Source organism: Poecile atricapillus, chromosome 11 (assembly GCF_030490865.1).
Source record: "Poecile atricapillus isolate bPoeAtr1 chromosome 11, bPoeAtr1.hap1, whole genome shotgun sequence".
NCBI classification, from domain to species: Eukaryota; Metazoa; Chordata; class Aves; order Passeriformes; family Paridae; genus Poecile; species Poecile atricapillus.
In genome coordinates, this window is record NC_081259.1 from 9,872,615 (window position 1) to 9,887,874 (window position 15,260).

Here is a 15,260-nt window from a genome sequence, read left to right on the forward strand (position 1 = left end):
GGGGGCAGCAGGGTGCAGTGGGCACACTGCCATAGTGCCCAGCTCCACTCCATGATAGCTCCTGGGGAGAACTGAGTAACACCTGACCTGTGGTAATGCTCTTTTTGTCTGTTTGGTTTTATAGCAGTGGATAAAAAGGGTTTTTTTCTCACATCCAAACAGCAGTAGGTGCTTAAACAGTAAAAAATGAACCCCCAGCTGCTGCTTCAGCTTCTCACATGAAAATTGCTGCATACATATTTACTGTGCTGATTAAACAGATCTGCTGCTCTACAGTGAAACAGGGAATTAAAGCACTGTATTTTCAATTTTGTTCCCAAATTACAATTCATAAATATTTGGGAAAATAAGGGCATTTACATATACCATTAGTGAGAGTGCAGTTGCTGTATGGCTGCCACTTGCTATCAAAAACCAGGGTGTACCATGGTATAAATAATGCTCAGTTCACAGCAGAATCTTAAAATGACAACACTCTGAATCCACTTCTTGTGTCAAGATATATTTTTATTAAGGGTCAGTATAAACTTCAAAAAAATAACTTGAATAATTTTCACCACTATCTACCCAAAATAGCAAGAGTCTCTAAATTGAATGCAGCTGAATTTTGAAACAGTCAGCTTCCAGGCACAATGTAAATACCTGCCATTTATAAGGCCATCAGGTAATTTAAATTCATGAGAGTAGCTATAAACATGTATTGAAGCTCTCAGTGGAGAAATGCAGCCCTGCATTACAGGACTAAATCCTGAAAAATATTGTATACAATATTTTGGCTCTTTCTTTCATGTCAACAGGTCATTATAAATGTAGATGCATGGAAAACATTTAACATCTAGAAGTTCTCTATACTTAATATTTCAGCTAAAAAAGTAAACTTTTCAGTAATTACTGCAGTACTGTTTATTTCAAACTTGAAACTGATTTTTCCAATCAGCATTATCAAGCCATCTGTAAGTGCACACTTTCTAACATGATGATAAATGGAGTATCCACATAGTTATTTCAGTCAGCTGTATTAGACAAGCAAAATGTTTAAGAATTTTCTGGACAACAGAGGTAGGAGCAAAAGATTCCAGGTTATGCTAAATTTTCTGGTCTGCTTCTGTCACCACATATTTGCTTCTACTTTTATCTGACAAAAGAGATTTTCAGTTATTTTTTCACTCCTTAAACTTTGTTGTGATAGCATTACCTACTGTGTAGTAACAATCTAAATAATGTATGTTTCAATCCAGAATTTCAGCTGTCTTCAGATGTGGTGAAAACACTACATGGCTGAGCCAGGAACACCTATTAGTGCAAGCATAATTTGGAGTATGATTTATCATGCAAAAATATGAATCTGCAGCTCCTATAGAAGATCAGCAGGATTCTTTTACTTTACAAGACATTTTGGACTATGAGAAAACCACACACAATCACACAGTTCTTTCATTTTGAAAGGGACAGTCTTCTACAATGTGCAAAATGAGGCACACCCTCTGCTCCAGGCAGTAAGTCTGTCATGCTGGTGAGCTGTCCCATTCTCCATTATTTTGATCGTTATCCTCCTCTTCTTCAGAATCAGCAGACACTTTCTTAATTCTCTGCATGGCTGCCTTAATGCTTCTCTCTAGCTCATTAGGGGATCCTCTACTGACATCTCTCTCAGTATCTCGATTCACTTTCCTTAGTTTAACCCCTTGCCTTATGGCAGAGAGGATGCTGTCCTTCACAGAGGCGTACGGATTTGGCTGCTCCACTTTGCGGAGATGAACTTCACTGCGCTTCAGAGAAGCCAGAACTTCATCCATGGAACCTGCAACAGATAAATCTACTGTTACCAGAAGAAAGAATGAGACAACCACACTTAAGATGTATGAAGCCCTACCCAAGTGTTCAGAGCTCTTCCTTTAATCTTTGCTAGTGACAGGAAAAAGAATGATCTATTCTGGCACAGACCCTTTCAAGCTCTGCAACAGCAGGCTCTGGAACTGCTTTGAAAAAGCAGTTAAAGCTTTTATATCTTGAATTGAGAATCCAATGCTTCATCATTACATAAGGTTGTGCTCTAAGGAAGAAATTATACACAAAGGACAATGCTCTTTTTCATTACAACTTTATGGGCTTTCAAAAAAATTTCACTGAACCAAAAAACTCTTGCATTCTGTGTTATAAACAACCCACCATCCCTCCTAGCCTGCCCAGAAGCCTGCTGAGACCGTCAATTGCATTTTTGCTCAGCCAAGAGATAAATGAAAGGATTTGAGTAGAAGGGCTCTAAAGTACACCACTGAAGCCACTGGGAGCTAGATCAGGCCCTATGCAAGCAGCTCTTTTCTGCATGGACTTAGAAACAATTCCTATTTTACAACATGATTTAGATCTCAGGTGTGTGTTTCTGAACTTCAGACCATGAAGGACAGCATACTGAGAGCTTCCACTAGACCTCCTGATACACACTAATTTGTGTTTTACTCCTGCTGGACTCTTTGCTGCTTGCTCCAGACTGTCAGACAGGGAGGCTGTTTCCCTGGACAGCAATAGGTCCAGACCATCTGTGCCTCACAGCTAGATATATTTTTGCCATGCGCAGTGCACACAAGGTTATGTGATTAACATCAACCACTTGAAATGTAACATTCTGTTAAATCCTTTGGTACCTTCAGAGACTAAAAAGGATGAAGCAAAGATCTACCAGACTACCTTACAAAGCCTACAAGTAAGAGAGTCTTAAGTCTACTGCTCAAATGGGCTGCCTGGTAAAAGATTAGTCAGACAAACAAATTATAAAAGAAGCCTCTCCTGACTTTTCACATACAAAGACACAAGAAGCCCATAACTAAAACCAACATGTTTATTAAGCTGTTTCATTAAGTCCCCATGGTAATTTAGCAATTACTATTACAGATACTGACATGATGGCTTTCTTCAAGAAATAGGTGTAATTAACTAATCAGATCTCTCCAATAAACAAAAATATACCAAAAATTATTTTTTATGCAAAAATGATGAAAAGACATCAATGTTAGGCTGTGAGTGGCAGTAAATATTAGCTACCGGAAAGGCTGTTCCAATAGTAATCAGATTACTCTGGTGTACAACTCCTGTTGCTAATCAAGGCTTCTTAAGAGTATCTGTGATAGAGTTATCCCATGGATATCCCATGCTGAAGTTTGCACTGGATGCACAGTAGTTTGCCATGGTAACTCAACACTGTCTCAGCCCTTCAGCTGCTTGTACTTCCCCACAGCTTGGAAGAACTAAAAACGCTGAACTGCCCCTGATATTTCTGCCTGTGGTTTGCCTCTTAACTGATAGGATACAAAGGCTGCTTAGATGTATTGTGAAGAGTTGAAAAGGAAGAGGAATGTACCACGTTTAAAGATATTCTTCACTCTAGCATAAGCTCCACTGTGAAAAACAACAAAAAAATTTGCTGCCTTCCAGCTTAGATCAATCTCTCTGACATAGTCAAAATATCCGCTCGCCTCAGAGACAAAAATAAGCCTGTTAGCAGGATGCAACCAGTGCAGCCCTGGGAGGTTGCTGAGCTCTATTCTCATTCAAACTACCCCTTCAATTGCCAAGTTCAGCCTTCAATTACACCTGCATGATCTTGCTAACAGAGCAAAGGTGTAACACAGCAGAATTTATTCCCCAGGAATGTATGCCAAAACTATTCACCTGCCTTTCAAATCCTGGCTGAATTCTGCATGAATTCTCCTAGGAAACCTTTATTTAGAAACCAAGCAAATTTTAAGTGGACACCAGCTGTGCATACCTTAGAAATGCAAGCAGCCCAACTGCCAGCTCTGTAGTACATAAACCATAAACACTAAAGTATAGCCTTAGTACAGCTACAAATTCACCCACACTGGTCTGATTGGAGCATCAGGACCCTGTGAAGTGTCTCAAACAGGACACACAAATCATTGTTACTCATTTAACATCCTGAGCTATGGTCAGTGTTACTATATGTAGTTTCTTAGACCAGGCTTTCCAAGAGCCTCCTTCTCCTGATCAAAGCTACATATTATTCCTGTCCAGAAGCATAGGGAAATACAAAATACAGGAAATGCATTAAAAAGCACCAGTTGATGTGATCCTACTTACCTATGCAATTATTTATAGACCTCCTGGAGGAGTCATCCTGTTTGTGCAGTGCAGGGCTTTCTGAGGGGCTATCAGAGCTCAGGGGAAGTGGTTTATCCTCTGTTGCTGACGGTGGTTTTAACTGGAGAGGTAGTGGGGGAGGTGGGGGCAGAGGGGGCAAGGGAGGAGGAGGTGGAGGAGGGGGTGGAGGAGGGGGTGGTGAGCATGGAGAGACCATCAATTCCTTGTTGTGCTTTTGTTCCTCTGTGTCACCATCAGTAACAAAAATCTGGACAGGGATATCTGCTGGGGTATTATGACATGAAGCTTTTGGTTCTTCGTCTCCTACAAGAACAATGCTCTGTGGCTGCTCGAGAGATGCCCGTACTCTTGATGAGGGTGCAGGGGACAGAACTTCTGGGGCTGTCCCTGTGCTTGATGCAGGAGGAGGGGACAGCACCACAGCCTGCTGAGGGATGTCTCGTGGCAACTTGGGACTGGGAGGCCGAGGACGAGACGTTTTCAGAACAACATGAGCTGGACACTTCTGAAAAAGAAATCACAAGGCAGGAGGGTCACATCTCCATTAGACTGACCAAAACATCAACCCCAATGAGATAAAAAGCCACAAAGCACAGACCTCACCCATTCACCCATTCAAGAAGAAAATTCAACCCTGAATAAATTTAAATTAATGATAAAGCATTTATTTCAAAGCCATTTCCTTATCTATATTCTTTGCAACGGAGTCCACACCTGGAAACTGTATCTTGAGGAGATTTAATCATCTTTACTCATTATACACAATCCTATTTTAGGCTATGGAAACAGCTGTCTGATTGGGACCACGCTCACATGTGAGCTATGGCTACTTTCTGACACGTTTTGACATCATTTAGGACTACTGCAGTTCACAGTACTTGCCTCCCTGAATACTTTCAGCCTCTCCAGTGTTTTCTGACGTTCCTGGCTTATCCAAGCTTTTTTCTTTTTCTCCTCCTCTTTTTGTTTGTCTCTCTTCTGCATTAAAACACAAGTAAGTGAGTTTTAGCGTGTGAAAACAAGCAGCTGCCAGACTCCCCAAGGCTGCTGTTTGGTACTTACTATCTGTATGCTGTGATGCTGCTGGAAGCGTTTTCTGCTCTCTTCTGCCTGTTGCAGTCTCTGCCGATGGCTCGCTTCACACTGATCCTGGGAGAAGAGCAGAATTCACGCAACTCTCAGTCAGTTCACATTTCCTGTGCACGAGCTCTGCCATTAACTCCTGTTCACAGGCCACAAAATAGCAACCACAGTTGGGTGCTTGGCTGTGGGACTCTTTCATGGCTAATGCCAATGTTCTAATCACCCATATTTTTATTCATGCTTCAACAAAAATGTATCTAGACATGACCCAACCCCTTTGTCTTACAGTTTGGTTAAAAAAATAAAAGGAAAACAAAAGAGTAGAAAGGGAGATGAAAAGAAGAAACAAGCTCATGCGAAGACATGAGGAAGAAGGCAAGAAAGAAGCTCACAGGGCACTACAAAAACACAAAGATACTTTTTCCCCCTCTCCCTTATTTGCCATAACTCCCAAGTATAAAAGGCAGGGAAGCAAAGGTATGGGAAGCACAATGAATGCCTAGCAAGGGTACCTTCTGTTACTAACAAGTGCCACAGAGAAGCTGCAGGCTTCAATATTTTCTCTGGGAGTCACTTTTTGTCTCTGTACAGAGGGTGATTATCCACATGGCTGGACAAGCATTTGCAAATCATGTGGTATTTGGCTTCAGTTATACAACCAATAGACAGCAATTAAGTAAATGAAAACAGAAGCAAAAGAAGTGTTTGCCAAGGAAGCAGTTGCGAGCAAGAGACAATGATGGCTCACAAAACATTTCCAATGTAATTCCCAGTTTGTCCAGGCTACTGAGGGATAAAAGGTCAGACAGACTTGAACTTAAACTCTGCTCTCTGCCCCAGCAGAACTGCAGGTGCAAGGTAAACTCATCTTACTGAGAAGGTTCATGAGAGTCAACTTATGTCTTCCTAGTGTTCTGCTCCAAATGGGAAACAAAGGAAAAACTGCCCTTTGCACAGAACTGAGGGGCTGGAGAGAGAACTGCAGCTGTTAAAGTTTCCCCTTCCTCCTGTTGAAAGGTAAAGTATCAGTGTGTGGGTTGTCCTATCCCTGCAGTTTCCTCCATACAAGGCCAGTTTCCTACTGCAGCTGCTTTGGAAAAGGCTGCTAGGGCAAAGCTCCAGCTGGCCCCACAGGGCTCTGGTAAGGTCTAGCTGATGGGGGACCACCCAGGTCACCCAGGTAAGTTTGCACCCTCTTTCTAAGCCAGAGACACACTTGCACCACACCAGAGAGTGTAAAAGCTGGCTTAAAATCACATTGCCCCTCTTTCTGCTTGCAGGCCTTGGCACTGAGTCATGAATCATCTTGTATGCTCCACCCAAACTTCCCTAATTGTTTCCTTTCCATCCCTCGTGAGTCAAGACATCAGCTGAAGAAAATGCACATCTCCAGGACTGCATTTACTTTTTTGTTCCTGAGGTAGGCTCTCCTCGCACAGACAGTCCCACGCTTTGTCTCCAACTGCTTAGTCTTCTGCCTCAGCATCGTCATTGCTGACAAGTTAGCGTAATGTTGTCCCATGGTCTGTTCAATGACCTTGAGCTCCTCAGGATTTTCACATGTATCATAGTAAACAACTTCATCCTGTTTCTCTAAAAAGGCATTTGGCATTTTTTAAGAAACCAAAAATTGCCACAGTTATTTAAACATTTAAAGAGCTAATGACATCTTAAAAGCCATTGAAGGCAGTGAGTTAGTTATGAGTAAGTGTAAAGCTCCAGAGCTGAGCTGGGTCCTTCACAGTCATATGCAAACATGTCACGTTACTCACAAGGGTGCTTTGCAGGATCAAATTTATGCTGTTAGCATTTGTTATTTAGCTTCCTCTTTCAAATGCCTCCCTGTGTTTTAACTCCTACCTTCACCAACTGGAGTTTTTCTGGAAAATGGGAGACTCCTCTGATCAACACTGGGTGTCTTATTTTACTATTTACCACGCTTCAGTTATGTAACAAGTGGCAGCAATGTTTATTTCACAGGGTACATGGTAACAGAGAATTCCTATGCACAAGTAAGAACATGACTGGTGCCTATCTCGGTGTAACTATCACAGAAAGACACTTAAACTGGAAGACAGTAGTGTTCAGGTACCATTCTAGCTATAACCACCTCTTTTTATCATTATAGGACGCATTTTGTAATTTCTACATGTTAGATTAGAATAGATTATGATGAATTTTAAGACCTATTTCAGGAAGTTCATGATACCCAGCTTCTGCACGTAGATCTTGTAGCTATTAGAGCACTTAAACACTGTCAATATAAATTACTCCATGCTAAACCAAGGCACGCACATGTCACAGATGCTGGCAACATGAGCAAACAGTGTGGCTTTTTTTTAAACCTTGTGTTATCAAATTAGTGCCTAATTAATCAAAAGACAAAATATCAGATGGTGCCATAGCATTAATGTTTTCCAGCAATGCCTTCTACTAGCAAGACCCGAGCAGTGATATCTGTTTTTTTAAAACTGAAAACAGAGCAGGCTATGTCATTTCTGTGTTCTCAGTATGTGCTTAAATAACATTTTATTCTCACCTTTAATCTGTCTCTTTATAGTGTCCAACTGTACAATAAGCAGCATCTCTTCATGTTTCAATACTTCAAGCTGTACATTATATAATTCCAGCTGTATTTCATAATACTGTATTTCCAACTCCTCCACTATACTTAAATTCTCTTCTTGTTCACCAAGATTCTCCATCTGTAACAGAAAATAAAAAACATTAGTAACAAAATATGCACACATGAAACATGTCTGGATGCACAAATTCCTGTAAGGAGCCTGGTCTAACTGGCAGCTGCTTTGACATGTAAAACAACAGAGCATTAGAAATGGCTTGGAGCAGAAACTCAGAGAACCAGAGAGCCTTATTAACCTAAAGTATAAATTTACCTTAAGTTTACCAGGAGAGACTTCATTATAATCTGCACAAATGATACTGCTCCTGAAAACCATTATATATGCTACAGTACACTACTCTTGGAAAATAAATATCAGGTACTCCTAGCAACAGTTAGGTCTAAGGCATCAAAGATTAATATTAAATAAGTATCTTAATTTTTCAGTTTCCTCTGAAATAATATCCGGTCTTTATCTCCCTAAAATAAAATAATTTCAAAGATCATTATCACAAATGCTCAAATGATACTTGAACTGTAAAAACATGTATCTTAAGCTTTGCTGAGTATCCTCAAACATGCAGGAGCAATTAAAAAAACTGCAGCCATGCATTTTCCACCACATAAAACCGTGCTGAAAACCTAAATTGTTTCATAGGCAAAGACTTCAAAAGCCTACTCTCATGACTCTCTTTTGGTAGGTTTTGATCAGCCCTTCAAACAACAGTGACAGAAAAGGAGGCTTTGTAAGGTCTTACGAGTTTCTGAATGCCAGTTCTCTTCTGTTTCAGGCACAACTCTCTTGCCCTCAGATGCTGGAGGGTTTCTTTTGCTAACATATATTTCAAGTTTTCTAACCGTGGCAAAGCTGATGCCCAGGTGGTTTTACCAAATCTCTCCTCATCTTGTTCCATGTGTTTGTGCATTGCTGTAGATTAAAACATAGCAGTAAAACATGAGAAATGCAGTGTACTAATAGCCCTTGTGTGTTTCTCAAGTATTAAAAATGCTAATCTTATTAAACGATTTCTGAAGCTTTAGAACTTACAAGATTACAAGGTTGAATTTGTGATCTTATACATGTAAGTAAAATACTTCATTGCACCATGGAAACATACCCTAGCAGTTGCACAGCAACATACTCTGTTCACATGCTGAAATCCTTGAGGCTTGCACATCAAGCATTAAAAGCACCCACGGTGGTTTTTGTACAGAGGTTTGCAGCCCTAAGTCTCAGGCAAGTCAAATCCAAGCTGTAAACCAAATTGGTTAAAAGATATACATCTTAAGTGAATAAAGTATTTCTTTCATAAGCTGGACACTCACCCAAACCTCAGGTTCTGCACAGAGATAAGAAGAGCTCTCAGTCACCTAAGTTAGGTATTTACACAACTGTTTGTGTAAATCATTCTGATTACCTGCCAAAGCCTTTACAGTTTCCTTGAAGTAGTTCACTGTGATATCCTGAATGGAGCACACAGCACTCTCAGCTCGCTTAGTCCATTCTTCAGCATCCTTCTGCAAAGCTGCTACTCTTCTAGGCCCCAACTTATCATACTGCAAAGATTTCTACAAGGACACAAAATTCTTAGTTACCACCTGGTTTCCAGAGAGGTGCAGCCACACTATGCTACACTTGGAGACATTTCAAGCATGATGGAAAACATGAACTTCCCCTCACCTGTCACAAAGTGAATCACTGCTCATTCCTGTTTCTCATTCTCTAGGCTAATTCAGAACCTTTGTTCCCCAATCCTGACCTCACATTTGGATTAATTTACTTCTTAAAATATTTTTAAACTATCATCTTTAAAATTACATCCAACACAAGTGGATTTTGTTGTGGTTTTATTGTTACTAAGTGGTTTTTATTGTTACTAAAAGTAACTCTTCTACGTGCAATGTTCTCTTCTATTTTTCCCCACGTGTTGACAGCACATTGCACCAGCAGGTTCTCCAGCTTGGATTCCTTCACACAGGAACAGGGATACAGAAAAGAAACATAAGAGAATGTTTTCAAGTCCACAAAGGAGACACGGGTACAAGTCTAGTATTCAAATATATTTTTTAAATAATTATATTTCAAATGCACCTAAATATCTCTCACAGGGTTATTATTTTTTTCATATGAACTTAGTTTCATTCTTTCCAAATTCCATTTTATTTTTCAGAACAGTACACTGAACATATTATTGTCACAGGTTTAGATCTTCGGTATCCAAACACCTTAATCTAAACTTAAAACTGTTCTGCTCTTTTTGAGAACATTAACAGCTCACTTTAATTTTAACACACCATTTAAGGAAACTCAACATAGCAAATGGCTGTCATTTCCAGGGGCATCACAACTTTCAGAATGTGCTTCCAGTTTAAGATGCACATAAAACAAAGTGAAAGCAGTGACAACTGATACGTTTTCATCTGTAGTTCTAGCAGGTTGTAGCAGTAACAGAAAACTCCTTTGAGTGGGAAGGTCTCCATCTTCTGTTCTACCTCCACAACTGAGTTAATCTGGTGCATCAGCATTCCTGAAGGATGACATTCTCAATGTCAAAAAACTAATCCCATGGAAGGTGGCACAACAAAGACTACTTATATCACAGTAAATTCAGCCTCCCAGAGAGTAAACCCCAGGGGGGTGGAGCCTGGGGATATTCTCCTATTTAGTGGGACATTGGTGGGAAGTCAGCAGCAGCTCTAGTCAAGCAATTATCATGGACTCCAAGATCCTCTGAGAGTGACTCTGCCCTAACTCTGAACTTGTCAGTCATGTTTGGTGGTTTGGCAGATGAAAAAACGCAGGTACAGATAGAAGTAGGGAATGTTACATGATTTGAGCCTGAACTGCTCCAAGAGCAGCTGATGCCCCACTACGTAGCTTGGCCTTTCACTTTGTAAAGGCAGACTTACCAGGATTTCCAGTTTGTACAGTGTCGCCAGCTCTCGCATATCTCTGAAGGGCTGCAATAAATACTGGTAGAATTGTGTTGCCATGGTGACCAAATCCTGATAAGCTTCATCTTCTTCTTCATAAACCTTCATCAAAGCCACCATTGTGTCAGCACTTTTATGCTGCTGCAGAACCTAGGGGGATAAAAGGTAAATCAGACACGGCTGCTTTGCACTTCTGTGTGCTGGATGCTGCCAGGCTCCGGTGGGAAGGACCTGTCCTTCCACAGCCAAGACCTCCCACTGCACAGGAGGCCTGTGCCAGGCATTCTGCAGCTAGCCCAGATGAAAATACCCCCAACACCACACTCTTCAAGGCAGTAATTGCTGTACATTCATCAGGAGCCCACAAGGAGCATCCTGCCTAGAGTGTCCACCAGAAACATTCTAATAACTGTGTGCAGATGGCTTGGTTGCTGCTTTTTATAAACATAAGTAGGAATCGTGGGAACTCTGTACTGGAAGGACAAGCAAGGTATTCTTAAACTAGCTGTTGCATTGCTTCCACAATTATTGAATGCCTGCTAATGAGTTTCTGGATCCAGAATTTCTGACTTCAGGCACAGAAAAAAACAGATTGGCATTTACTTCTGATACACCCTGCAGTTAAATTACTTTAACATTTGTATAATTTATAATAACTTTTTCTAACCTCAGTTCTAGTGGTATTACACTTTGTAAGTCATAATTCTTCCATGGAATTACTGCCTTTTGATACACTAGGCCCTATTTATTTCCTTCTATGACAAAATAAAAAGTTGGGGATTTCCCCTCAATTGCATTTGTTTACTGGTACCAATCAAAGCTTCAATGATTTTTCTTTGACACCAGCTGGCAGAGACCACAGCATGCTCTACATGCCAGGATAGAGTGAGCTGGCTGAGAAAGCACAGCTAAGTTTCACTGAGAAACAGACCTTCCTGGAAGGACAGTGTGTGCTCTGCAGCTCCATAAAGAGGGAAGGGGATGGGAGGGGTGTGTGTGCTACCAGTAGTGAGAAAAGGCATTAAAATAAATAAGCTTGGGTTGTGTTGCAACTGAAAAGCACTGAAATTAAACCATCACCTTTGCTCTTGCCAGCTGAGTCTGGGTAAGACAGCAGAGTTCCCATGTATGGAGGAACTTCCCTAGAGAAAATCTGTGGAAGTCAGCTCAAGGGCATTTCCCACCCACCCTGTCTGCAGGCCTGGCACTCTTTTGCCCCACTGTGGAAGCCAAATACAAATGCAAGAGCTGACTTTCTGATTCTTATTCTAAAAGCAAGAAGTGAGGGTCATGCTGCTCCTGGAAGATGCTTAAAGTAGAGGGCAAGCATTAGTGAAGGTCATGAATGTAAAAAGGAAAAAAGGATGCTCTGGTACTTCAGGTTGGTTTAATGTCTGCTTCTTGAATCTTCCGTAACTTGGTCTAGACTACAGTATAATGAATTTATGTCCCTGTTAGGCCTGCAGCACCACTCTGCAGAATGTTGAGCCATATCTAAAACATAGCTGGAAACTGCAGAGTAACTATCAGAGGCACCAAGCTGTACTTCATCACCAAGCCCCAAACTGCCACAGAGCTGAACATGCTTGTGCTGCTTCCAAAAGAATGTGGTGGCTGGAATGTATTTCTAACAGGGCTGTGAACTGTTAGCCAGTGACAGACACTGACTTTTGTATACAACAAGGTACATGTTAATGTAAACTAAAGCTGTGTTTTTAAAAACAGTGTCTTTCTGAAAAAGTAGTGTTGTTTCATCTGTTAAATACTGCAGTAGGAAAGAGAAATAGGAAATCAACTGTCATAACTTTCCTCCAAAGCGTGATCACTTTCATAAAATACCTTTCAGCTTACTTTGCCAGAAAATAGACTGTAAACAGGTACTGCAAGAAACAGCAGCAACACACTGGTGAGCCTGAACTATCTGTAACTCCTCAACATTCCCAGGTGCTAACTACAACTCTGTTACTACATACCACCCTTTAAATTCATGCTTACAAGGGGAAAAGATCCAGGAACACATCTACAGCAAGAAACCTAAGGTGCCAACAAAAGAAAGTGCTATCATCATTCAATCATTAGGGCAAAATTTTACACTTAAAAAACCAACAAACCCTCACACAACTTCTTTGAATACAAACCACTTATTTATACAGGCCCAGGACTAAGTTTGTTCTTAATAAAAGGCTGAGAATCCCCCAGTTACAAGCATTACTGCAAACATGTAGTCTGAGACCTTCACAGGGAGGTTAGAAAATTAGCACATTATTGTATTCTCCTCTTCGGTTACTGTTTCACCCATTGCCCAACACCGCTGGATGTTTTTAGCAATGTGTTTTTGTAGGAGTGCCTGCAGCTTAAGTAACAACCCCAATGCCTTACACTGTCTGCCCACCCAAAGGTGGCTTATTTCCCACTCAATAAAGGTGCACTTATAAGACCGATGACACTCAGTATTTCATAAAGTTGACTTTGTGACTTCCAGATAGAAAAGTGTTTGCATAAGCATAAATCTGGACACTGGACAACGCCAGGAGCAAGTTGGTGGAAGACTTTGTCACCCTTGCTCACGTGAGTCTGGCGAGTGTGCCCTGACCGATGAAGGCCCAGCAGTGGCTGCCAGGCTTATCCTGCAGCTCCCCGGTGAGCACGGGGTGCCAAGCTGAGGGTCAGACAGGTGCACCCATGAGCTGAGTGCGGCACCGACACTGCAGACAGCCCTACAGCGAGGGGCCCCTGCTCCTGCCCGGCAGCCCCCGGTCCCGCAGCCCGGGCTCCCTCCGCCCCGCGCCCGGCCCCGGGGCCCGTACCCGCCGCAGGGCCTCCTTGGCCCGGGCCAGGTGGCCACGCAGGGCCTTCCCGCGGAGCTCGTGGAGGCTCTCGAAGTATTCGTCATCGCAGCAGCGGTCGGCGGCGAAGAGCGCGTCCAGCACTACGCGGCCGCCGCAGAGCTCCAGGGCCCAGCCGAGGTACAGCTCCAGCGCCCGGCACAGCTCCTGCAGCTCGGCCTCATCCGGCGCGGCTCCGCCGGGGAACAGCACGGCCCAGAGCCCGCCGGCCGCCGCGCCGGGCAGCGCGGGCGGCAGCTCGGGGAAGGCGGGCTCCAGGCGCGGGCACACGGCCGACAGCTGCCGATGGACTCCGCGCAGGGCCGGCGCCGAGAAGAGCCCGGCCCAGCTCTGCGGGGCCTGCTCCGCCGCCTCCGCCCGCCCGTGGCAGGTCACCGCGAACGCGCCCTCCGCGCCGTTCCAACCCACGAGGAAGCGGAGCCGCGGCGGCGGCTGGGGCTCGGCGAAGGCGGTGTCGCGCACGGCCACCCACCCCTCCAGGCTGTCGGGCTGCGGCTCCATCGCCCCAGCGGCGACCGCGACCCCGCGGGCCCCGGAGCGAAACAGAAACCGAGCGGCGGGAGGGGCGGGGCCGCGTCATCCGCTGCTCCCGCGCCCATTGGCGGGAGCGGCAGGGGGCGGGGCGGGGGCGGGGTCAGAGAGGGCGGGGCCGAGGCAGAGGCGGGGCCAGGGCGGCCCTCACGGCGGGCGTGGAAAATAAACAGTGCAATAGTAAAAGGAATGACAGGATTGGCCTGGAAAAGGCGTTTTTTCATAGGATCATGGAATGGGGTGGGATGAGTTGGGTTGAGTTGGGTTGGGACCCCAAAGAGCATCGCGTTCCCACCCCTCTGCCATGGGCACGGACTCCTTCCACCAGGCCAGGTTCCTCAGAGCTCCATCTAGCCTGACCTTGAGCACCTTCAGGAATCATCACCTTCATCCACACCTTCCCTGGGCAACCAGTGCCAGGGCCTCACCACCCTCACAGTGAAGAATTTCTTCCTAATACGTCACCTAAAACTACTCTCAATTTGAACCCATTCCCCCTTGTCATGTCAGTACATGCTCTTGCAAATAACCTTGCCCCATCTTTCCTGTGTGTTTCCTTCAGGTACTGGAAGGGGAAAGCTTTGTGAAATAAGCCGCTATTCCTGTGAGGAGTGGTGGGAAGGGAGCACAGGACACACAGCCCCGCATTTGAGTGGCTGCCTGAGGGGCCATTTTCCTCCTGGCCATCATTCCTGTGGTCCTCACAAAAGTCTGTGAGTTGTTGCTGTCTCCAAAGCCAGGCAAACCCCACACTCCTTCCCCACACTGCCTTGAGCCAGCACACGAGCCCTGGGGCCCTGTGCCCACAGTCAAAGGGTGCTTGTCGTGACACCCAGCTCAGCCCTGAGGTCACCATGCTTTGTATAAATGCCACCCAAACGCTGCCTCACGGGCACCGAGGGGAGCAGAGAGCAGCGGGGTGATTGAACAAGAGCAGTGTCATTGCCCTCTTATTCAGGCCCTGTGTCCAAGGCAGAATGTAATTCGCTATCCACCAAAAGTCATATTCCAGTCTTTGGCAGCAAAGCTGACACTGCTAATTTTTCAAGAAATGAAGGCCTACAAGATAGCATAATTTAAAGCAAAAGTAAGCGCTCATTTGAAAAATTAATCAGATATGTCAG

General features: G+C 43.8%; 1 protein-coding gene across 1 annotated transcript; it reads right to left on the bottom strand.

Annotated features, from left to right (window-relative positions):
* Positions 1–486: 486 nt before the first annotated feature.
* Positions 487–14,174, bottom strand: WHAMM (WASP homolog associated with actin, golgi membranes and microtubules). Its single transcript, XM_058846744.1, has 10 exons — positions 13,567–14,174; positions 10,736–10,909; positions 9,244–9,394; positions 8,584–8,753; positions 7,742–7,907; positions 6,608–6,795; positions 5,182–5,268; positions 5,002–5,097; positions 4,099–4,624; positions 487–1,801 (listed from the first exon to the last, which is right to left on the bottom strand). Exons 1-10 carry the CDS (start codon positions 14,104–14,106, stop codon positions 1,506–1,508), a joined length of 2,394 nt encoding a protein of 797 aa, XP_058702727.1. The 5' UTR covers positions 14,107–14,174; the 3' UTR covers positions 487–1,505.
* Between the last annotated feature and the right edge of the window lie 1,086 nt (positions 14,175–15,260).

What these genes read in the sequence shown, in the direction of transcription:
- WHAMM (XM_058846744.1), bottom strand. Translation starts at nt 14,106, where the DNA reads ATGGAGCCGCAGCCCGACAGCCTGGAGGGGTGGGTGGCCGTGCGCGAC. An exon ending in TGTACAAACTGGAAATCCTG is followed by an intron (nt 9,395 to 10,735) that starts GTAAGTCTGCCT and finishes GTGTCCTTGTAG; the next exon opens with AAATCTTTGCAGTATGATAA. An exon ending in AGCATCACAGCATACAGATA is followed by an intron (nt 5,098 to 5,181) that starts GTAAGTACCAAA and finishes GTTTTAATGCAG; the next exon opens with AAGAGAGACAAACAAAAAGA.